Genomic DNA, 24,374 nt, shown 5'->3' on the forward strand with positions numbered 1-24,374 from the left:
TTTGCGCTGCAACTTCTCATGCTAATAAAAACATCAAATACTCTTTATTCTTCTCCAAAGCTGTTTCTGTCTCTAAGGAGGAGATGTATTTTATTAGGCTAATGAGAAATGAAAACTCACCTGTAAGAATTTCTTTCCTCACTTTGAAGGTGTCAACAATGGGTGTGATGATTCCTTCAATGGTTCCAAACATACTTCCAAGTCCCAGATTTACCAGCATGAGGAAGAACATCACTGACCAGAAAGGAGAAGCAGGGAAGTGGGTCATTGCTTCTGTAAAGGCAATAAAAGCTAAGCCGGTGCCTTGAACAGCCTGTCAATATGAAATCCACATGAGATGATTAATGGAGATTTTGAGCAAACTGTGAGTTGCAGTAACAGTGGAACAATATTTATTTACATATTCTTGTAAGCATAGGTACACAAATTCTGCCTCCCACTAATAATAATGAATGTTCAGAACTTCTGAAAATTAGGATCAGCTTTTCTTGACCATAGCATACAAGTAGCTCAATTCAGAGACATTCATTTAGGGGCCTGGTCCAAAAATACCTAATTGGAGCTTTAGATCATGCCAGTGTATTCACAAATGAGGCTGTTCAGAAGACAAAACCACTTGCACATGCTGGCTGTCTACACACTGGCACCCTTTTCCGTAAAAGGGATGCTAATGAGACACTTTGGAATTGCAAATGCTGCAGGGGATTTAAATATCCCCCGCGGCATTTGCATGAACATGGCTGCCGCTTTTTTCTGGCTTGGGTTTTGCCGGAGAAAAGCGCCAGTCTAGACGGGATCTTGCAGAAAATAAATCCTGTCTAGACTGGCACTTTTCTCCGGCAAAACCCTGAGCCGGAAAAAAGCGGCAGCCATGTTCATGCAAACGCCGCGGGAGATATTAAAATCCCCTGCGGCATTTGCAATTCCGAAGTGTCTCATTAGCATCCCTTTTACGGAAAAGGGTGGCAGTGTAGACACAGCCATATAGTATTGCATTCTTTATATTTCACAGTAAGATCTGGCTAATAAAATACTCAGTCATTCAAAACCTTTGCACTGGAGACTCAAACATCATTCTAACCTTATTAAGTTCATCTTCAATCTGACAAGATTTCAGGCCAAGAGCAGGAAATTCTTCTTCTTTAACTTTTTTAATGATGTCATACACTAAATTGTAATCATTTGCTGTAATGCTTGAGAAATTGATATGATGGGGTATCATGTCCTGGCTTAGATTGCCTATTTTCAAAAGTTTTAAAATCATCTCTGAATTTCTGTAAAACACAATGGAATAGCGATTATAAATTAGAGGGCATCTTGTGTGAATCTGTAAGTGAAATATACCATAAAAAATGAAGAGAAATGAATATTTCATACTCAGTAATGCATTTCTCATTTATCATATTTGCTTTGAAGCCCAGAACAGCAAACACCACCAAGGTTGCCAGCACAGAAGTGAAAAAATTGATGAAAGACACCAGAACAGCATCGAAATGGCAGTTGTTGTCTCTCTTGTTGTAGCTTGAAAAGGCAATGACTCCACCAAATCCAAGCCCTAAGGCAAAGAACACCTGAGTAGCAGCTTCTCTCCAGACCTTTGGCTCCAGCATTATTTCAATCTGTTTGAAATTAGACACAATATACGTCAGCTACAAAATATAGTTTTTGTATGGCTAGACAATATATAATTGTGGAAGATAACTTTTAACAATTAAAATTCTAAAGCTGACGAGTTAATATCATTATTAAAATGGCAATTATTTTATCTTTGTACCTTGGTATTGGGAGGCCACATTGTAGCACATTTCCAGTTTAACTATAGATCAATTGATTTGAATTGCAACTGTTATTTGGGGGAAGAGTGTACATTTAAAAAAAAACTAAAAAAAAGTATATATTGAAGATTGTTTGAAAAGAAAAAATTAATTAAATGGAGATGTGTGTATAAACAAGATTTCTGTTAATGGACTTAAATTTTAGTCTGTGCAGTAAAGTAAGATTCAATAGGCAAAGTAAACTCCGGCCGGTATAACCAATGCTACTATCTATGGGTCAGAGTCTATTTTCAAATATACATATAATCCTCCAGCTGACTCAAATGGATCACATATCTGTAGGGATGTCCCTATGCTGAAAATTGATTGTAAATTCCATTTCCATTCCTTCTTCAGCCAATCCAATTTCAAGGAATGCCTTAGTGAAACTAGATAATTTATAATCCATTATCCATTACCAGTTTATCTTGGATCTACACAATTAGTACATCATAACAGAATAACAACACTAACAAATACTTTTATGTTGTTTTTCTTCCATAGACTTCAAAGGTCAGAAATTGTCTGACATATTAGATTAATCCAGTGAGATCAAATAGAACCATACCTTTATAAATATGTTATGAAATTACATATAATATTAACAGTTAGATATGATTTTGATAACATAACACTAATGAAATTTAAATATAAAGTATACGCAAATAAATGTATCAAAATAATTACATCAATGTATTATTTTCCCTTATTTTAAGTAAAAATATGCCTCAAGTTACTATAATAAAATATTAGAAGAGTTTCCAACTTCCTGCAAAAGCTGAAAGAAAACATATGTAAACTGTGTAGGAGCTGTTTTCATAAATCTAATTCTGGTCCTGGAAGTCCTGATAAATGTATCTTTGGAATGTAAGTGGAAAATATATACATACATATTTCTACAGATACACTGTAGTATAATTACAAATGGTACAAACAGATATACTCTACTGATACTTTTTTTTTCTTTTTTTTAAAACACATGCATTTCTAATGCTTGCTCACTAGATGGAGCTAAATAAACAATCTTAATTCCCACCAGCATTTCAGAACACTTTTTCACATTGTTAATAAATTTCATTTAATTTTTTGTGCAATATAAAGAAACATTTCTCCACATAGTGTGGTATTTCTACTTTAGTAATTGACATCTATGGGCTTTGACTCAGGCCTGTATACATTTCGCTATCTACTACAGGTTGAACCTCTGTGATTCAAGACTCTCTGGTCCAGAAAAATCCATTGTCTGGAAACATCACAGATGTTACTGGACTAGAGAGCCCAGTGACAAAGGTTGCTGGTGGCTCAGACCAGAGCCTGCTGGCAGGGACTGAGGGGCACCAGAGCCTGCGGGGTACCAGAACCTGCAGCTTGTGGGGCAGAGAAGCTTGGGGGAGTTGAAGCCCACAGTTAGCTGAGCCGCCTTAGCTCCGGTGGGCTGGTGGAGCTGCCCTGAGACTGGGAGAGCTGCTGGGAGTTCCAGCAGGGTTGACACAGCTGGCAGGACCAGAAAGCTGAGCAGCAGAGGGTGGAGAGAGGAGCCCTGTGAGGAGGCTGGTGCCCCCCTCTCAGGCCTCCCCTGGTCTGGCAAACTCCCTCGTCTGGGACTGGTCAGGCCTGGAGAGTGCTGGACCAGGGAGGTCTAACCTGTATCTACATCAAGCCAGCGTTTAAGTACTATTCTTCTGGTTATACACACTGCAAACAACATTATTATCACAATCACTTGATAGTAATGAAAAAAAGATTTTGACACACATATCTGGAGAACAATAGAATGTACTAAGAATACAATTTTTCTTTAAACATTTCCTTATTTGAACAGCTGAAACTCTTTTATTACTAAATTCTTTTAATTGAAAATCTTTAGAATTTTAAACAAAATATTATGGCTGTTTCTACACTGGGCCACTTATTCCAGAAAAGCAGCCGCTTTTCCGGAATAACTTGCCAGCTGTCTACACTGGCCGCTTGAATTTCCAGAAAAGCAATGACGATATACTGTAAAATTGTCAGTTTTTTTCCGGAAAAACTATGCTGCTCCCGTTCGGGCAAAAGTCCTTTTCCGGAAAAACTATTCCGGAAAAGGGCCAGTGTAGAAAGCACAGAAGTCTTTTCTGCAAAAAAGCCCCGATCGCAAAAATGACGATCGGGGCTTTTTTCCGGAAAAGCGCATCTACATTGGCCACGGACGCTTTTTCTCAAAAAGTGCTTTTCCGGAAAAGCATCCTGCCAATGTAGACGCGCTTTTTCCAGAAATACTTATAATGGAAAACTGTTCCGTTTTAAGCATTTCCAGAAAAGGGTGCCAGTGTAGACACACCCTATTTGTCATGTGCTCATCACCTCTTTTAAATCATGATGGAGATGCTGAGTCCCTTTTATTCAATGGAAGTTGTTGTGCTTAGCTTCCTTCACGATCTGGCCCCAGAATGTATTTATGATTAAAAAAAAGATACTCTCATATTTAAAGCACTTAACTACAGCTCAGGAGCTCTCATTTCAGTTCTTGCCCCTGCTACAGGCTTCCTGTGCGACCATGGGCAAGTCACTTATCCTCTCTGCTCTAAGGTTTTCCATCTCTAGAGACTGGAATTTCCACAACCACGCTACATCTGTTTTGTCTATTTAGATGGTAAGCTAACTTAGGGAATTGGCTGTCTTTCACTATGGGCGTGTCTAGACTACATCCCTTTTTCAACAGAGGGATGTAAATTAGACACTTTGAAATTGCAAATGAAGCCAGGATTTTAATTTCCCGTGCTTCATTTGTATAATCGCATCATGGCGATCTTTCCAAAAAGTGCTATTTCGAAAGTGAAACCGCAGTCTAGATACAGTTCTTTCAAAAATAGAAGCCTTTTTCAAAAGATCCTGTAAACCTGAGGTCTAGATTGTGGTCTCACTTTCGAAATAACGCTTTTTAGAAAAAAGCACCATGATGCGATTATGGAAATGAAGTGTGGGAAATTCAAATTCTGGCTTCATTTGCAATTTTTAAGTGTCTAATTTACATCCCTCTGTCAAAAGAGGGATTTAGTCTAGATGTACCCTTAGTGTTTGTACAGCGAGTAGTACAATGGGCCTGAATCTCATTAAATTACTATCATGAAATTTAAAAATAATATTGCTAACAAAAGTAATTTAGACTATTGACGGCGCTCCTGGCATTCAAACAAAGGGCAATACTCTTGTTATTTTTCTCTGGACCTATTGGTCCCTTCAGTTTTATCATATATTATTTAACATTCATCTGTGAGGGCCAGTCCTACTTTCACTTAACTGTAGGACTGACTTGTACAGAAACAGGAACAGATTGCATATATATTTCTGAGCAGGTAGGCATTAAGGGCCTGACTGTGTGCCATTGAAGTCGATGGAAATTTTCCAATTATAATAGGAGAAGAAGCGGACCCTGAGAGAAGGCTGCCGAGCTTAATGTTTTGTTATTCGCTGAATTCATAAATGAACAATTTGCCATTGAAGTCTTAAATGCCTATGAAATGGAAAATAGGCACATACCTTAGGTGTAAACATATGACGAATTCCATCCATGGAACCATTTAAGAGTAATCCTCTGACTAAAAAGCATATAAGTACCACATATGGGAAAAGGGAACTAAAATACATGATCTGAAAAAGATGAAAAGAACATTAAAAATATTCATGAACTTTATTTTCTTAGCGTTTCATTCTCTATAGTCAGTGCCTTTTCATGACACAATTGCATGACCAAGATTAAATCTGTTCCCCTCTATTTGTTCAGAAGGGAGCAAAAGCAAGGTACCATTGCTCAAATGGTTCCCCAAATTTAGAAACAATAATAGCACAATTTCTGAAATGGCTGCTTGAACAACACAGATTTGGGATCCCATGGAAATTCAATGGGTATGTCAGACCTGATGAGAGGTAGGGATGTAAAAATCTTAGAAAAACATTAACTGTGTAACCGATCAAAATTTGATCAGTTAGGGTATGTCTCCACTACCACCCTAGTTCGAACTAGAGTGGTAATGTAGGCAACCGGAGTTGCAAATGAAGCCCGGGATTTTAATTTCCTGGGCTTCATTTGCATAAAGCCGGGTGCCGCCATTTTTAAATGTCCGCTAGTGTGGACTCCGTGCCGCGAGGCTACACGCGGCACGGACTAGGTAGTTCGGACTAGGCTTCACAAGGAGTAACGGTTGTTCGGACTAGGAACCCTAGTCCGAACTACCTAGTCCGTGCCTCATGTAGCCGCGTGGCACAGAGTCCGCACTAGCAGACATTTAAAAATGGCGGCGCCTGGCTTTATGCAAATGAAGCCCAGGAAATTAAAATCCCGGGCTTCATTTGCAACTCCAGTTGCCTACATTACCACCCTAGTTCAAACTAGGGTGGTAGTGTAGACATACCCGGAGAGAGGTAACGTTTTAGGGGATGTAGCAGTAGGGAAGGGTCACTGCCCCTCACCGCGGGCTCCACCCCTCTCCTGGGTCCAGCAGGTGGCCTCCCTCCTGGGATCCTGGCAGCCATCCCTACCACCACAGCCAGCCCTGCCACCACAAGCTCCTGGCTGCTGGCGAGATCCTAGAGGTTCAGGCTACCAACGAGGTTCCAGCAGCTGGCCCTGCTGCTGATGGGGTCCAGGAACCCAGCCCAATCATTGCAGCCAGCCCTGGGGCTGTAGGCACCCAGCCACAAGCTGGGTCCCACCCACCAACCCTGCCACCACAGTTAGACCTGACATTGTGGGCTCCTGAGCACAGGCAGAGTCCCATCAGCTGGCCTGCTATTGTACATTTTTGGAGGCCGTTGGGATCCCATCAGGTGAGTTTAATCATTTAAGTAACCAATAAGCATCAGCATCAACACTTAAACTCTAACATCTCTAATGAAAGGAGTGGGGAGCAGCCACTCTTAAGCACTTTGTTTCTGCTCTGTTTCAGGCAGAAATCATGATGAAGACTATAGCTGTTCCTTGTAGCATTGTTATAATCTTCATCTTGTACTCCCTTTTGAAGGGGAACTACAGGTAGACAGTACCTACACCCTATCAAATAATGTATACTGCCAAGAAGGAAGAGGAACCAAAACCAATGTTCAAATTCCACACAATCAATGGGATTTGAGTCATGTTCAATAGGGATTGTACCTTTCCCCCTCACCTGAAGATCACATCTCATTGGGCTAGAAGGCCCAGAAGCTAGTATAGTTTAGAGCTCTAGAATGCAATCGTGGCCCAACTTTCTGAGCTGGGAGACTCCTATTCCTACTTATATTCTACAGCACCCGTTCAGCTGAGGACCAGGTTTTTCTTTATATTTGGGGCCTGACTTCTTTTGGCTTTGTAACCATAAAGCTTAATTTTCTGAGCTATTTGTAACCCTCTTGTGATAAATCCTCTTTTTGCTTTAATGTTATCTGGTTTGATATCATATTAGAAAGAAAACAGCATCCAATAGTGAAATGCTGTTCTTAAAAAGGCCAGTAAATGGGTTTGGTGCTTGAAAAGCTCAATCATTTTATCATGTGCCAAAACAGGCCACACTTACATCATTTCTCTCACTGGAATACGTTAAAGAGGCATGTGATAATTTCCCGTGATTATCACAAGATTTTCTGATTGCAAAGAATCAAGCAGATGATGCTGTCAACAATGAGGTGCCAGCCAGTTTTAAGGACAATTTTTTTTTCATGAAAGAAAGATGAATTCCATTAAATGTGGCTAGTATTTTATAATACAGCCTGCCATTATGACACAGTACTCTTGCCTCCAGTGCAGGAGATTATGGGTGGATTATAGGTGAGTATTTACATAGTCAAGATAAATACAAATTTTATAGCCACACTTAGGATCAGGAATAACTGGAGTACCAATGTGGGCAGAGAATTATTGCTATTACTACCTTCCAGGCCCATCCCACAATACCCTTCTCCAACTTCTTTTGTTGTAGAACAGAACAGACCTCCCTGCAGACCTCCCTGCAGCACACCTCAGGTAACTCCTTTCTAAATGCTAGATGAGTCAGCCCTACTTATGATCCTTCCCTGCAAACATTTACACTCATATATGTATTTGCTGCCAGTCCCAGTTTTAGGCACAAAACTTCCACTGAACCCATGTTTCCAAACTCACTCCTATGATTTTGCTGTAAAATTTCCCTAGGCACCTATGATTCTGCCTCTGAGAATACCCACTGCTGCCTGATTCTATGTGCCTGCATTCCAACAGCCTGCCCATGCTAGGGCCAACAGATTCCCTGGGCTCCTGGGCAAGGTGGTGGGGAAGCTTTGTGCACCCAGAAGGGGCAAGACTGAAGTTAGCTTCTCCCCAGGTTTCCTCAGCACTGCCAAAGCATGTCACACTTACACCAGGAAGCTCTCAGCACTTCCCAAAGCACACCTGGAAGTGGGGCTTCAGCCGCTGACACTACCGCCGCAGCAGCAGTGGTGGTAGCCAGAATCTTCCAGCCCTTTGAATTGATGGGCCTTGGGACATTGGTCGCTTTTGCTCTCACCACATTGGTGGGCCTGCTCGAGTAATTCCCAGAGCAATTCATGGATTAGGGGAAGATTGGTTTTCTGTTACCTCAATCACGTGTGGGGCCTGATGGACAGCCTCTGAGCACAGCTAATGGGCACTCAGGTGACTTTACACAAAAAAGACAGAAGTAGGAAAGAGAGGCCAGTTTCCCTCATTACACTTAGCCCAATGGTTAGGGTATTCTTCTAGAGCACGGGAGACTCACAATTCAAGATCAACTCTCCCTAAGAAGATGAAGGGATCTGCCACTGGGCTATGGAATATGCTGATGTGGAACTTCTCTCCTCCTGAAGTTGCACACTCTCAATAATTAGTCACTGGCACAGGAGGGCTGGATCCCCAGTCTCCCACCTCCCAGTGCTCTAAGACAACAGAGTCATTTTCGTGCTTATGCTCTCTCTTTCCTGCTATCTCAAATAACTCTTTGACACTGAGGCTATGTCTAGACTATAGGCAGGGGCAGCCTGTGCGTATAGGCTGATTCAGCCATCACTAGGGTTGCCAGATGGCTGAAAGAAAAATATCGAACCCCCCCCCCCAAAAAAAACCCACCAGGAAAAAATTTTGTTGAAGGAAAAAAAAAAGGGGGGGGGACCAAAGTTCTTGAGCAAAAAAAAACAAACCACACCTCTACAGAGGTTTTCCGAAAAAAGCATCTGGAGTGTAGACATACCCAGAGACAGTGCACATGAGAGAAAGCAAAGTATAACAATTACTCTGTAGAATTTATCACTATTCTTCTCCTCAGCAGCAACAAAAGGGGATAGCTAATGAAAAAGGGACAGTGAAGGCTTCCAAAAGGAGCTGCATCTGGCTCTCCTGATAAAGACTGTTAAAGCAGCATGGATCCCTGTGAGACAAATAAATAAGGGATCATAAGAACCAAATCTACCATGCTGTTAATGGGCTTGGATGTAGTAAGAGCCATCTCACCTCCTAATCTGACACACAGACACATATTCACATGTATCAGTAATGCAATAAAAGAAAGTGAAAATGACCTGAATGAAAACAAAAAGGGTTCTCAGACTTCAGCACTCTCTCACTCTTTATAACCAAACATTAGGTCTCCAGTTTTAATGCTTAAGTATCAACAGTTCTCAATTTGAGATTATAAAAATGCTAGGTGAGTCACCTTTATTCTGTCTATGTGACATATGATCCTATGTTTTTATGAGGATTGGCGAAGAAAATGACAAGTAAGAATGTACAGAAAAGTAAAATACTGTAATTAAGGAATATACTCACTTTGCCTGAAGACTGAATGCCTTTGATCATTGCTAGGCCTACCAGAACCCAGGCAGCCAGCAAGCACAGAGTCATTTTCCAGTTCAGACCCCCACTCTCTGAGAGAGAGTTGGAAATATTCAGCGCTTCTCTGTACCAGTAATAAGTGGTAGCAGAGCTTTTTTCACATTCGGGCTCCACAACTGGCAAAAAAAAGTCAACAAATCATTATTGATCTTTGGACGTTGGTTAGAGAGTATTTTCACCATATTACAGCAAAGTATCACAGCAGCCTTGAATTAGTTCTTATGTATGTTATTACCATGGTGGCATCATTTTACTGAAAAAGTAAATCCACAGGCATAATGTTGTTGGTCTTTTAATAAGAAAATATCACAGTTCAAAGATGAAATTTGAGGCTTATTGAATGGGAAGTTTTGAATATGACCCTGGAAAAAAAATAATTTGTGGGACGAACACCAGTCCAAACTTATGAATCACTTAAATCCCAAGAAAGACTTCAAAATAAGACTTTGAGTATTGCACAGGCCTTGCATGTCGTTTTCTGCACAAAGGTGAATTTCATAAATTTGTGAATAAATTGGACTTTCTGCATTATGAACCTCTGAATCATGTGCCAGGTTCTTCATGATCATTATGGAAAGTAATTTACTATAAAGTTATTCTTAAATATGGATGATGTTAACTTTGAAATAAATATGCTAAAGTTATTTTCGAGTAAAGGGGTATGATGGGCTGTACTAGGCCTTCATAGCCCCATGCCGGAGGTCCCACTGCTCTGCTACCCAGTGCCACAAGAATCAGTAAGGTAGGAGGAAAAGGCAGCAAAGATGAGTCTTCCAGGCCTGTTTAGTGAGGCCTCATCGTAGAAGCTAGCTTGGAAGCTAGAGAGACTTCTACAATGGCTAGAAGGGCAAGCAACTGCCAATCAAAGCCCAGCAGGGTCAGCTACAAGAAACTGCGGGACTTAGCAGATCAGTTGCTGGCTGACCCGAGGATTAAAGAAGGGTGCTGCTTTCTGACAAAAAGTGCCTGACAAAGATAGAGTTTTATAGCAGTTTGCACTTACTCTGGGATTGCATACATTAGCTCTGAGATGGAGCTGGAAGTAAAGGGCCTAGGCAGAGGTGGCCCAGGGAACTGCAGCAGAGGACTGAACTAACCAGTACATGAATAGTACAAGTATAGAATGCTTAGGTGGGGCCAGGCTCCGGTTCCCTTTTTGGCCAGTTGTAAAGTGGCATAAATACCACTTATTTGGGAGCATAAATACCACTTATTGGGAGCCCAAACAGTGCACCAAAATTTAAAGGGCCCAAAGCCAGGGATGAAGACCCTACCAAAGGCAAGTAAACTGTCTAGTCATTGGACTCTTTCATATCTGGTAGGAACTCTTTAGGACTTTTTGACTTGGCCACATGGTCAAGCAACTAAAGACACAGCAAGGTTGGCCAGCAGCATGCAGGGGTTCAACCACTAGAACAGGGGTGGGCAAAAACCAGTTTGCAGGCCAGATCAGGTACGCCAGGGTTAGCCCCGGGAGGGCTGCCACTGTTATGTTTACCTTTGCCTCTGCGGGTATGGGCAATAGCAGCTTCTGTTGACCATGGGTCACCATTCGCAGCCAATGGGGGCTGCAGGAAGTGATGTTCTGATTTGTGCCGCTTCCCGCAGTTCCCATTGGCCAGGAACGGTCATCCTCTGCAATTACCAGGAGCCTATATCAGTGGAGGCACAGGTTAATATAGCAATGGTGAACTGCAAGGAGCTAACACTGGAAATTTACCACCATGTTATTGCCTAGTCCTGCACTAGAAGGTGCTTACGAGGTGAGAGCCCTTTTACAAGGTGCCTCAATAGAATAGCCTAATCTTATGTACACTCACTCACTCTGTCAGGTAGGCACATAAATGATTATTTTACATATCAAAACAATTATTTAAAGTGTCAAAGCACTTGATAACATGGCCTTTATTATTATGTTAAACTGAAAGTTATGTATTACAGTAGTGATATTTTATGGTACTGTAATGCTACTATGAATTTTTCAGTAATCTCATACATATCAAACAAAATAGTTTACATTTATCTTAGAGGATTTTTAAACAAAAACTCATAAAATTTATTCACATTTTTAAATGATAGAATTCTAAATCTAGGTCTTGAAGTATCTTATGGAAGAAAGAGTTTTCTTTTAAAATCTAATTAATCCAAAGAGCAGATCCTCAGCTAGTATAAATTATTCTAGATTCATTAGGGCTAGTATACATTTGCCTGGAAATTATGGAGCTATGACAATTTATGTGAGCTGGGGATTTACCTCCATGTCCTGAAGAAATGACTAAAATTAGGGAAAGACTTCATAAAGAAATTATTTGAAACTTTCAGATTACCCTGGTCATCTTCATGCAGAGAGAGAGAAAATATACCGAATATTTAAGATACGATTAAAAATAAAAACTTAATTCAAAAGAAATATTTCCTACTTCTTGGTAGATGGTTAGGCCATCATGAGATAATCAAATCTTAGATATAAGAAGCAATTAATTGTGCTTCATAATGTGCCAGGGTAGGATTATTGCATTATGTCTGCAAGCCAATGGCTAGTTCTCTGATTCTTGCTTATTTATGAGGCAAACATAATATTATTTAATTCACAGGTATTTCACTGATCCTTTAGGGCTTTCTGTTGTCATTAAAGCACTGAATAAATATGCCATTGACATCACTAATGAAAATATAAAACAAATCTTATCATCGTACAACAAATGTCTCCAACGACAAAGTCTTGTTAAGTCCACAAGAGTTTTGACATACAATATTAAATATAGATTACTCCCTCCATTTTAAACAATGTAAATATGAAACCCACTATTAAAATTAGAAACATATATTTATAGTTTAGCCTACAACTTTTCTCACCAAAATATTTCCTAAGACGATAGTATTCAACCAACCTAGTTAACCTTCAAATCACATTTTTACATTATTAGGCCTTTTCCAAATTCTGCCTTATTTGTCTTGACAGAAGGTGGTTTATTTTTATTTTTTAATTCATCAAAATAACATATCTATCTTATTTTAGGTTTAAAATCTAGTCAGTGTATCCTTTTTTCAATGAGGTACAGGTAGTCTCTACAACAGTACTGATGTCTTTATGGATCAGCCACCTTGTGATTTGTGGTTTGAAATGTTTCTTTCAAATGTCTCCCCTTCTGCTATGGGAAAATCTCAAAGTAAAATCATAACTGAAGCATTATATAGGGGAATGTGGGAAACTGACTATTATTGGCACGTTGTCAAATAGATAAAGGAAAATAACCAGAAAATAAATAGAAAATATCTTTTTTTAGTCTCGTTTAGTTACATTAGTCTAATATGTTACTTAAACAATATTAGCTTAAAAAGTGTTGTTTTCAATTGATGTTATCAAAATAAAGGATCTGACACAAAGCCCATTGAAATCAATGGAAAGACTGCCTTTGACTTCAATGGATTTTGGATCAGTCCCAAAGTGATGTTTATTAAAAAAGTGAATATATCCCAGACTTACAGGTATGAGAAGCATTTTTGACCAAAGGACACTGATCCCATGGCAAGGGATGCTGAAAAGACTGAGAAAAGTAAAACAAACTCCATCCAATGATGACATTGTAGTAGAGGGCCACAAAGAAACATACCTGAAGAATAAAAAAAAAAAGATATTTTAAAAACTGTATTAAACAAATTCATGTCTTAGGTTAAAGTAAATAAAACAATGAGCTAAACCCTGAACTACATAAAATTGCTACTGAAATTATTGAGAATTTTGCCTAAGTAAGGAATGAATTAAGGCTCCAAGATTTGGCCCTCATTGGTATGCAAGTTGAACCTCTCTACTATGGCAACATTAGTGGTCAGCATGATTTTAGTTAGCTGGATGTCCACTTACCATGGGTGTGGCCAAGTTTCCCATTGTCCCATAAAGTTTGTTTACAGCCATCAGTCCTGGCTCTCAGTGTTCTGTGCTGTTATTTAGCTTTAATTTAGACCTGTCTTCTCAGAGCCCAGAAAAAATGGAAGTGGTGCAAATGCTGCTGGACAATATTACACTCCCGTGATCCAGCAAATTCTGTGGTTCAGCACCAATCAGGTACTGAGGGTGCCAGACTACAGACGTTCAACCTGTACTTAAAATCCAATATTTTCCAAATTCTTTTTTTTTTCTGTGTTTATCCTTTATACCTTGATAATATTTTAGCAGACTCTCTTCATTCCAAGAGACTAATATTTTATATATTAGAATATATATTACAAATTATGCAAACATTTTAAACTGATCCTGAAGCTAGGACCTAAATTATTAACCTTTGGTTAAAACTGAGCAGAAAGCATTTCATTGTTTGAAGAACATCAGACTATGTAAATTACAAACTTACTACACAGCTTGCAAATCCAATTCCACCGAGAGTGGGGCTGATGTAATTCCATACACCAATGCTTCCTCGTCGGATTCTTTGGCCCACAGAAAGTTCCAGGAAAAAAAGTGGAATCCCTATTATCAGCAGCAAAACTAAATATGGAATAAGATATGCTCCTATGAAAACAAGAGGACATCAACATTAGGATGATGAAGAGTCTTTTAGTCTTTTAAATCCCGTGCTTCATTAGGCAATTTCGGTACACTATATTTGCATCCCTATCTCGAGATAGGGAGCAAGTGCAGACATACCCATATATACATATATATTCAAAATAAAGTTTTAGAATTTAACTTATAAGGGTTAATGTCTCCATTTCACTTTCTATGCCTCTTTTCCTTTTAAACCTGCAAGTTATTATATTAAAATATGTGTTAACACAGTTCTCATTCTTTTTCTTTTACTATCTATAAAATAGATTTATATTCTAACAAAATTATCCATACTAATATGATATTATTCTTGTATTTTCTGATCTGATGTCCCAAACTATCAATTTCAGAGTGCTAGGATTAAAACTTCAAATGATTCATCCGTTTAGTGAAAGCTGTGAACTGAATCATACAAATAATGTATGATTAAATATAATGCATCATGATCAAATGTGAATGGAAATAATCAACTGCAAAAGTGCTGCAAGTAGAAAAATGCTACAGATGATACTTAACAGTTTACAAGACCTGTATTTTGGAGTTCCTAATGAAAGGATATGACCCAGCAAGTCCTATGAAGTCTGCCTTGTGAGACAGTATTTCAAATCTTTTTGAGACACCATTTACACAGTAATTCTGTATGCAAGTAAGGTGTCCTTAATAGACTGAGACATCATTTTAACTCTGTAACCTTGATATCATCCCCAACCAATTTCTATTTTTTCATTTTATTTTTTCTTCAAACTTTAAAAAAAAGCAAATATTTTACAAACCTATCTCCATACCAATCTATTGATGGTGTGCTCTGTGTGTGAACAGAATGCAAGGGACCAAGCAAAGAAAAGGTCTCAAACCCCCAGGAATACATCAGAGAAAGAGAACTAGTAAATGAGAAAGTCAGTGTGGACAGGGAAATCTGGAACCAAGGAAAAGTGTTTGGAGGCATCCAAGTCTCTTCACCAGTCTAGCCAAGTCCCATTAAGGAACTGATATAATACCAGTATATCCCTTAGAGAATGTAACTGTAACTAATTCAGCTTCAGGCCTACAATTAGTGTTGCCAACTAGGAATTAAAGATTAATCTTTAATTAAAGAGTGTGTCATATGATGAAACTTCCAGGAATATATTCAACCCTAATTAGGAACCCTGATATTCTTTTCTATAGTTATTTGCATCTTTAAAGTCTCAAGTGTCAAAGATAAAAATGGTGAAGGTGACTCCATCATAAATGTTTACATACTCTTTTAATGATTTTAGAACATATTGTGTAGTAGGAAATATGATAAATGTATTGTTTTAATGGAAAACCTGTTAGTCAATAAATATATTATTTTTAATAGCTAGAAATTGATTGGTTTACATTTAAAAATAGTCATGAGGATCTTCCTTCTCTAAAGTTATTTGTCATGTATAAGTACTTTATAGTTAAAGAATAAAGTATGGATCAGACTAGAGTTTTTAGGTCAACAAATATTGTACTGGGAAAGCTCATATAATGGAAAATTTACATGAAGGTGCTCTGCTGTACAATCAGGACTTATGCATATACTTTTATCAAATGATCACAAAAGCAAGACTGTAGAGCAATTCTGATAAACACACTTTGAACAGGCTTTGTGAAATTTCTGCAAAAGCACTCTAACTGAAGTCTTAAAATGTGGAATGTGCAAAAGGAAAGAATCAAAACTTATGTTTGAGTTTCCATTTATATTGAAGTCTCCCCATCTTGCTTTTTTGTTATCTTAAATTACAAGGAAATGGATCAACATACTTCTCAATCTTCTCTACCAGTCAGAAGCTCACCTTGACCCCCAAAATGATACAAAATAAATAAAGAAAGTAGGCAATGTTAAGCAATGCATCACTGGCCCAGCCCCCTGCAATAAGCATAACATCTATCTATATTTAGAATAGGAGAGTCACTTAGGAAGGATAAATATTGAACCCTCAATGACACCCACTGTAGATTTTGCCAGACCATAGCACAATCCCAGATTTATACTGATAATTTAATTAAATATACATTATTCATTGCATTAACAAATGTATGTTTCACCTGGATTAATCTGGCAAGCACAAGTTGTCACAATACTTGTAAAGATGCTTGCCCATATTAAAACAATCTTTCCTTGATCTAAGGAAAGCAGCTGATAGACTTGTTTTTTTGATTCACAGAATTAAGCTACAAGTTTGCAAAATTCATAATTGATTAGCACTAATCATACATAACTATACGTTTGATGAACATGGTATTGTAATACATTCTACATGGAACTGTATCTCGATAACACCTGGAAACTGAAATGGATGCATGTAGTGGCCCATTAGTTTAATTTGTTTGTGTCCGCCAATAAGGACAAACAAACAAAAGGAAATTTTTCTTCACTCAGTGCATAGTCAACCTGCGGAACTCCTTGCCAGAGAATGTTGTGAAGACTAGGATTTTAACAGAGTTCAAAAAAGAGCTAAATAGATTCATGGAGGTTAGGTCCATCAATGCCTATTAGCCAGGATGGGTAGGAATGGTGTCCCCAGCCTCTATTTGTCTGGAAATGGAAGACAGGAAAGGGTTCATGTCATAGACTCATAGACTCATAGACTTTAAGGTCAGAAGGGACCATTATGATCATCTAGTCTGACCCCCTGCACAGTGCAGGCCACAGAATCTTGCCCACCCCTCTTAGAATAATCCTCTCACCTATGTGGTGATTACCTGTTGTTTTCCCTCCCTCTGGAGCATCTGGCATTGGCCACTGTCAGCAGACAGGCTACTGGGCTTGATGGATCTTTGGTCTGACTCAGTATGACCACTCTTATGTTCTAATAATTCATGATCAGTGCAACCCTACCCATAAGCTGACTACAAACATCCCTTAAACAGAAATAATACATGGCTTTCAATTACACTCTACCCAACTTCCACTTCATCAAACTTCCTATTGAGTACATAGACAAGGAAATTAGTCAGACTCCATGGGGACCCAATAATGTAATATTTTTAGCTCCAAAATAAATGCATGAGATCTATGCAGCTATGGAATTTGGGCCATTGTGACTACAGGTTGGAATTCAAGTAACAGTTTTAGACCTGATCCTGTAGCCTTTAATGGTATCTGTTGTATCAGTCTTTCCATTTTGAAGGATCTGCCCCTTAGTGTCCACTATGAATAAAAGTTCTTCCTTGTTTTCATTTCTCCAGAGCCTTCTCAATTTTCATTCAGCAGATATGGACAGATTCTTTCTCAACTCTGCTAAGCAGTCAGCCAAACCAGGGTGAGGATTAACAGGCTGTTTCTGCATATTTTGAAGGAAGGTCCTAGCCTCATACCTCACACTGTATTTCAGACATGCATCAACAGACAAGTAAAATGCAACTGGATGTGATTTCTATTTTATGTGAAAGATGTTAAGACAAATGGAAGCAATTACATAACCTGCACAATATGTTCTATTAACATACAGATTAACTCACTTTTTCTCATATTGTACAGTGTACAATGTACACCAGTGTTTCTTAATCGGTGTTCCGGGGAACACCTGTGTGCGGCGGCGAACAACAGAGTTCAAAATGGCGGCCAATTACTCCTCCCCCCCCCACCCTTTTTTTGCTCAACAAAAAATCCTTAATGTTCCTCAAAAAAAAAATTATTGTCTAGTGTTCTTCGGTCTTAAAAAGTTTAACAAACACTGATGTACACTGTATGATTAAAGGTATTCATTATCTAGAGAAACTCCATTACATTCCCATAATATGTTGTTCTGGCAAGAACTAATCAGGAAGTAGAGGTGTAATTAAAAAGGACCTGATGATCACTTATGTTAAGTCTCCATTAAACTGCTGTGGTCCTTAAAGTAAGTGTACATTCAATTTATTGCTCATTTTAATACCCTCGTACACTGCCTGAATGATATAAAGAGGTCTTAATCTAACTGAAAATCAGCCCCTAAATATTTAACATACCACAGTCTTCCCAAAAAAAATTATAAGGAAGAGAACCTTGCTTAGCAAATACTTAAGTAATATAAAACAGTCACATGACCAGGGAAATTCTACCACACAACACAAGGCCAAAGAAGCATATCAGGGTAATGTACTGTTTCCTTCAACAGATTTTTCTCTCTCACATAAAGATGTAATGCTTTCTTCTCATAAACTCTTGCCAAAATTAAAAGACAAATTTGAGACACTGGAGAAACTTACCTGGCTTTTACAATGAAATTGGCAAAGCAAGTTAGTAAACATTTTCCCTTACCTCCACCATTTTTCTGACACAGATATGGGAATCGCCATACATTTCCCAATCCCACAGAAAATCCAACTTGTGCCAGAATATACTGAAGTTTGCTGTTCCAGGCAGGTCTTTCATCTTCTACATCTGACCCCTCTTCAACATCTACATCTTTATGTTCTTGATCATCAACCAGTAGTTCACTTTTCTTAAAGGCATCATCTGCAGAGTCTTCATTTGAGAGAAGATCCTTAACTGACTCGATGACCTCATCATCTAGTTCTCTTTTTACCACCTTGCTGTTCTTAGGCATTTGCAATAAGGGAATGTTATAGGTGTGTCAGGTTCAATTCAAGCAGGCTGACAAGCCTCAAAGAAATTGTTCTTTCTGCCAAATAAAAAATGTGGATAACTCACTGAACAGCTAGATTGAAGAGGATGTCAGATTACTCCTTCATAAAGAGTGTTTAAGAGAAAGAAGACTTCTGGTTCTAAATGTCTGAACTATATATACCTGTCAAATAAAAAAAAAGAATAAATTATTAAATTATATATGAAAATGTAATTTGGAAAGTTATTTATTCATTTATCTTTTTATCTTCATATTTGTTAAAAGAAAACGCCTAACAACTTTTAGACGATTGTTTTAATTTGACTGTAGGCTACAGTGACAATATGCTTCCTCTTCTGATAAGTAAAATATCAGACACACATTGTCAATATGTGGAGGTTCAAATTTTCATTTACATTAAGTTATGATAATCCACTTCACTCTACCTTTCAGATTTCAAACATCTATTTAAAACAAGTATTACTCAATAACTAAGTAAATTTTGCAGATTAACAAGACAACTGCTATTTTGATGTAGTCATATCTACATACATTGAATCATCAGGTATATGTACAAAATAAAATTTAAAATTTAAATTCAGAATTTCTATTTTACATGTGGCTAAACACTTAAATTTATTCTTTTAATTTTTTCTGGAATTTATTACTAGCACATTTACATAGTGCTTCTTGGATTTTTAAGGAAGGGTTTTGAGCAAGGGACTGGGTGTTTGTGGGGGGGTGCAGGTGTCATGGTTGAGGGATGAGGAGGGGGCTCAAGGTAGAAGAATGAGGGTGCAGGAGTCAGGGTGGGGTTTGGGAAGTGAAGGTAAGCTCAAGGGAGGGATTGGGGAGCTCAGAGCAGGGGGTAGGGGTGGCCATTGGTTGCTCCCCAGGGCTGGAGCACTTGCTGCCCACTGTGGTCATTCTGAAGTGTACCTGTCCCCCATGCCTGCTGGTCCCTGTGGTCATTCGTGAGTATAACTATCCTTCCTATTACACCCTCCCTTTCAATTTCATGAGATTCCATGCACATCCCATTATCCCAGCACAACCAAACCCATACCTTGCTTTAAGTTATAATAAGAGGAAGCTGTATACCAAATGTGGTGGTTCTAGATCTTATAGTTTAGAAGGAGTTCTTGAAAAAACAGACTCTCAGACAACCAGACAGACACACAGACAATTAGACACACAAACTCTCTCAAATATATAGCAAAAGAATCTATACAAGGGACAGCCTTAATTTTCTGAAATTGTTACTGAAACTCAGACATCAGTAAAATTTTCAATTTTAGTGTACAGAGTAGTACTGTTGCTGTAAGAGAGTGGACAGCCTATGCAGGGGGCATATATCATGGGAGATGTCAGAGCCCTCAAACACATTTTCAAGCTTGTAATTTTCAAGGTAGGGATTTCCATTTTTTCAGAGTGATGGAAATGGTTATTTAGATACTATTATTTTGAAAAAAGGGATATCTGAACATAGTCTGAGATGTCTGACAACCCTATGTTTAAAAAAAAACACTTCCCTTTTAGACATATATATTACAGCACAGATATGAAAATGTGTACATTTAATTATGTTTGCTTTTAACACAATAAGTCATTTAAAAAGACATTACATTTGCTTGGAACTGCTCACAATGGATTGTAGATATATCTGAGTGGATATTCAACTTCAGGGGAAGTGCTTTGCAAGGATTTTTTCACTTTTCTCATAGGATGAGATTCAACCCAGTCAGAGGACTGGAATGAAGCCATCTGACAATTTAAACCTCTAACACAGGTCCTATAAATGAGGCCCAAGTATTGTGGAGAGTTAAGAACAGGCTCTCCAAAGTCCCCAATGGCCTAATCCTGAGTCCCAATTGATGGGGAGTCATCTTTTAATATAAATGAGGCATGAAAACTCCTCTAGACTTTCAACTTTAGAGTTTCTGTAGCAGCAGCTAATCTTTAGTGGTAGGACTCCACTGTAGTAGTAGTGCCCTGCCAAACCAAAGGGATAGTTTGAGATCTGAAGAGAGGTATTAGGAATTTCAGACTAACTATATAGAACTAGAATGTCTGCACCGAGATAAGCTAGTCTACTTTCCAGGTCTTAATGCCAGATGACAGCCATGTAGGGAGTTATTTTAACCCAATTCAACTTGTAGCTAATCAAAGGAACGGGAGTGCTTGCAGAAGCAAAGCTGGATTCACTCTTAATCTTAGTACTATTCTCTTGCGTGAGAAAAACCTCTAAGATTAGAGGGAGATAATGCCATAGAAAAGTGGTATGACCCAGGCATTTCACCTCCTGCCCATCAGAAATTTCCCATCCCTTTTCATCCAGGGAGTCTAAAGTGTTGAAGGGCTCCTTCATGCTTCAGGAAGTAGAGATGTGCATATTAGCACATACAGGCAGTCCCCGGGTTACATACAAGATAGGGACTGTAGGTTTGTTCTTAAGTTGAATCTGTATGTAAGTCGGAACTGGCGTCCAGATTCAGCCGCTGCTGAAACTGACCGCCAGTTCTGACTTACATACAGAATCAACTTAAGAACCCCAAGCGTCCCCAAGTCAGCTGCTGCTGAAACTGATCAGAAGCTGATTCCAGGAAGCCCGGGGCAGAGCAACTCTGCCTCGGGCTTCCTGTAGTCAGCGCTGGTCAGTTTCAGCAGCGGCTAAATCAGGATGCCTGGGGCAGAGCAGCTGAGGTGCTGCTGGGTTGCTCCAGTAGCGCCGCTCCTTGGCACTACTGGACCAACCCAGCAGCACCCCATCTGCTCTGCCCCAGGTGTCCTGATTCAGCCGCTGCTGAAACTGACCAGCAGCGGCTGAATCAGGACCAGAGCAGCTGGGGTGCTCCTGGGTTGGACCAGTAGCGCCTAGAGCGGCACTGCGGGACCAACCGGCAGCACCCCAGCTACTCTGCCACAGGCGTCCAGAGAAAAGCCTAGTCTGCTGGAGGGGGGGGGCGTACTAGCTGCGCCCCCCCCCCCCACCCCAGCAGACCAGGAAGACACGGGCGGCGGACCGAGACGCACCGCGGTCCCGCCACCTGGGTCCTCCGTGGCTTTGCTCCCAGTCTCCCTGGACTGCTGGAGACCAGGAGACCAGGGAGATGGGGAGCAAAGCCTCTGAGGACGCCGGCAGCGGGACAGCCGCGGGGTGTCTGGGCTCTCCCACTGCCGGCTTCCCCCACGGCTTTTCAAAGCCTCGGGGAAGCCGGGAGCGGAGCAGCCCAGGCCTGCCTGGGGTGCCCCGCTGCCCGAGCCCCCCCTCGGCTTTGCAAAGCCGCGGGGAAGCCGGCAGCGGAGCAGTCCAGGCGCGCCTGGGCTGCCTCGCTGCCCGAGCCCCCCCGTGGCTTTGCTCTGCGTCTTCCTGGTCTGCAGACCAGGGAGATGCAGAGAAAGCCCCAGAGTACATGGGCGGCAGGACCGCGAGGTCCCGCAGTCCGTGTACTCTGGGGCAGCCCCGTTCGTATCTGCGGATCCGACGTAAGTCGGATCCGCGTAAGTCGGAGACTGCCTGTATTTACACCTCTTCCATAATGTAAGGGGACTGTTAGCCCCTTCCTAAAACTCTGTGGGAGTTTTGGTTTGCCAGCTCGCAGTATCAAAAGGGGAAGGGTCCATGAGACTGACAGACCACAGAGACAATGGAAAGCAGCCAACACTCCAGCTCAGCCTGTTTTACAGGTTGGACAGGCCGGTGAGAAAAGCAAGAGGCCAGGACCCGTCCTCCCTGTGAGCTAGGATTCTTCTGGGTCTCCCTGAGCAAGGAGAGAGCTGAGAGACAGCTAAGAGCAGTGTAAGCTGTGTGCAGAAGAAGTCCTGCAGCAACAGAGCCAGACACAGACAGCCCAAGGAGTGCAAGCTGTGTGGAGAGGCAGTTTTGCAGCAACAGAGCCAGGCACACACAGCTCAAGGAGCACAGACCCTGTGTTGAGCAGCAGACTGGCAGTGCTCAGAGCAGCCAAAAGGGACAGAAAAGCAACGCAAGGAGCCTGAGACTGACAAGGCAGCACAGCCTGCACCTGGGTGTGGTGAGCAGCTGGGACCAGCAAAGTGCAGGGAGAGGCTCTGGGCAGGGAGATATCACCAGCCAAGAGGCCCAGCAGGCCAGACTGGGAGAGGGGTCTGGCCACTTAGAGCTTGAGGCTGTGGGGTCACTGCCAGAGCAAGCGTGTCCAGCCTGCAGCCCCCCTGCAGCACATCCAGGGCCTCTAAGGGGCCTATAAGGAAGAGACTGTGAACTGTCCTTACACTCTGCAGGCTGCTGTTTTGATGTCCCTGTGCTACAGAGCTGGGCTGTGTGTGTTCTCATTTAACCATTCTCATTTTTTTCTTATTCTTTTCTCTTTAATCAGTTGATGTTTAATAAATTGTATTTTGCTTAGAACCTTATGAAATAATCACTGGGCCAAGAAAACATGCAGTGTAAAGAGAGCACCTCGGAGTGGGGACACCCTAACTCCTGCCCCTAGTGACTACAAGGTTGGGGATTAAGCCCCAGGAAACCTGGGCCCAGCCTTGTTGGGGTTTCGAGGACTCTGCTACTCAGGAGAGTGGAGGGGGAGCCCTCAGGAACAGGGAGGCCATAGGGTAAAGGAAGTGGGAGCGGGGACTCAGATCCTTTCGCTGGTCCATTTCACCGGGGTGGTACAGAAGCCGGGAAAGTTCCCCACAATAGCGGGACCATTCCCCCGCTTATAATAAGTCCTGGTGGTTTGTGATTGTTACTTACACAGATTCCCTTCCTCTAATATGGTCATCCTAACTGGACAATTTGATAATTTTAAAGAACATGTTTCCATGTAGACAAAGACATTTTTGTTCTGAATAAGAAGTAAATGTAATTAGACCCAATGCACTTATAATTGTACTTGCCATTTAATATAAAAGCTACCCACAACACCACTAACTGAAACTGATAATTTATATAGGCTTATGAATGCAAGAATGTTTCAAGGGGAATAAATGCTGCAATAGAAATTCAAAGCTCACTTCAGCAGCTTTAGAAAATGTAGTTTCTCAATGAATCTAGGTCAATGTGCGCAGAGCCTGCTTTGCTACCTGAGATGAACCTACTGCTCTGAAGTGGATGTTGATTCTAAAAGAGATAAAACAAGAATGGGTCATACACATTTGCTTGCTCTGATGATACAAAGCATTATTGCCAATGATGTGCACATATCTAGTACTATCACAGATTATGTAACAAAGCCTATGCATTGGAAGAGAAATAAACAAATCACATTTGTATGCTTGCCTTGATAGAAAAACATAAAATGAATGCTTGGAAAGTAAAAAAAGAAAAAGGAAAATAAAGAGCATTTGTTTTCAGGTTTCTAGAGGATACCGTCAACTATAAATTGTCCTAAAATGCCCCTTTAAATTAGAATTAATGAACATATTACTCTATAGTCCAAGATTCACATTGTGACAAGGCACCCACCAGACTCCCATGCACAAAAATAAATAAATAAAAGGTTTCCAGTCCTGTTTTGCCTTCCCAGAAAGTGGCAGTAAGGTTGTTCTGCAGGCCTTCTGGATCAAATGCCACGAGAAACATCCTGGGGCAAGATCTTGAAGATACCACAGAGGCATGTATGTGCCACTCTCAG

At 40.4% G+C, this 24,374-nt stretch overlaps 1 protein-coding gene across 3 annotated transcripts in view; it reads right to left on the reverse strand.

Moving 5' to 3' along the window:
- Positions 1–24,374, reverse strand: part of SLC6A15 (solute carrier family 6 member 15) — a 58,191-nt gene that overhangs the window by 18,297 nt on the left and 15,520 nt on the right. For 2 of the 3 annotated variants that reach the window (XM_006114016.4, XM_006114018.4), the window contains exons 2-9: positions 18,453–18,942; positions 14,004–14,161; positions 13,139–13,265; positions 9,586–9,767; positions 5,334–5,444; positions 1,378–1,619; positions 1,082–1,274; positions 121–313 (exon numbers count right to left, since the gene is read on the reverse strand). In XM_006114016.4, the coding sequence (XP_006114078.1) occupies positions 121–313; positions 1,082–1,274; positions 1,378–1,619; positions 5,334–5,444; positions 9,586–9,767; positions 13,139–13,265; positions 14,004–14,161; positions 18,453–18,741 (1,495 nt within the window). In that variant the 5' untranslated portion in view covers positions 18,742–18,942. Of the gene's footprint in view, positions 1–120; positions 314–1,081; positions 1,275–1,377; positions 1,620–5,333; positions 5,445–9,585; positions 9,768–13,138; positions 13,266–14,003; positions 14,162–18,452; positions 18,943–23,754; positions 23,861–24,374 lie in introns of all 3 variants that reach the window. The other variant, XM_006114017.4, reaches the window with a different exon arrangement.

The sequence above is a fragment of the Pelodiscus sinensis genome, chromosome 1 (genome assembly GCF_049634645.1).
Source record: "Pelodiscus sinensis isolate JC-2024 chromosome 1, ASM4963464v1, whole genome shotgun sequence".
Lineage (NCBI taxonomy): Eukaryota > Metazoa > Chordata > Testudines > Trionychidae > Pelodiscus > Pelodiscus sinensis.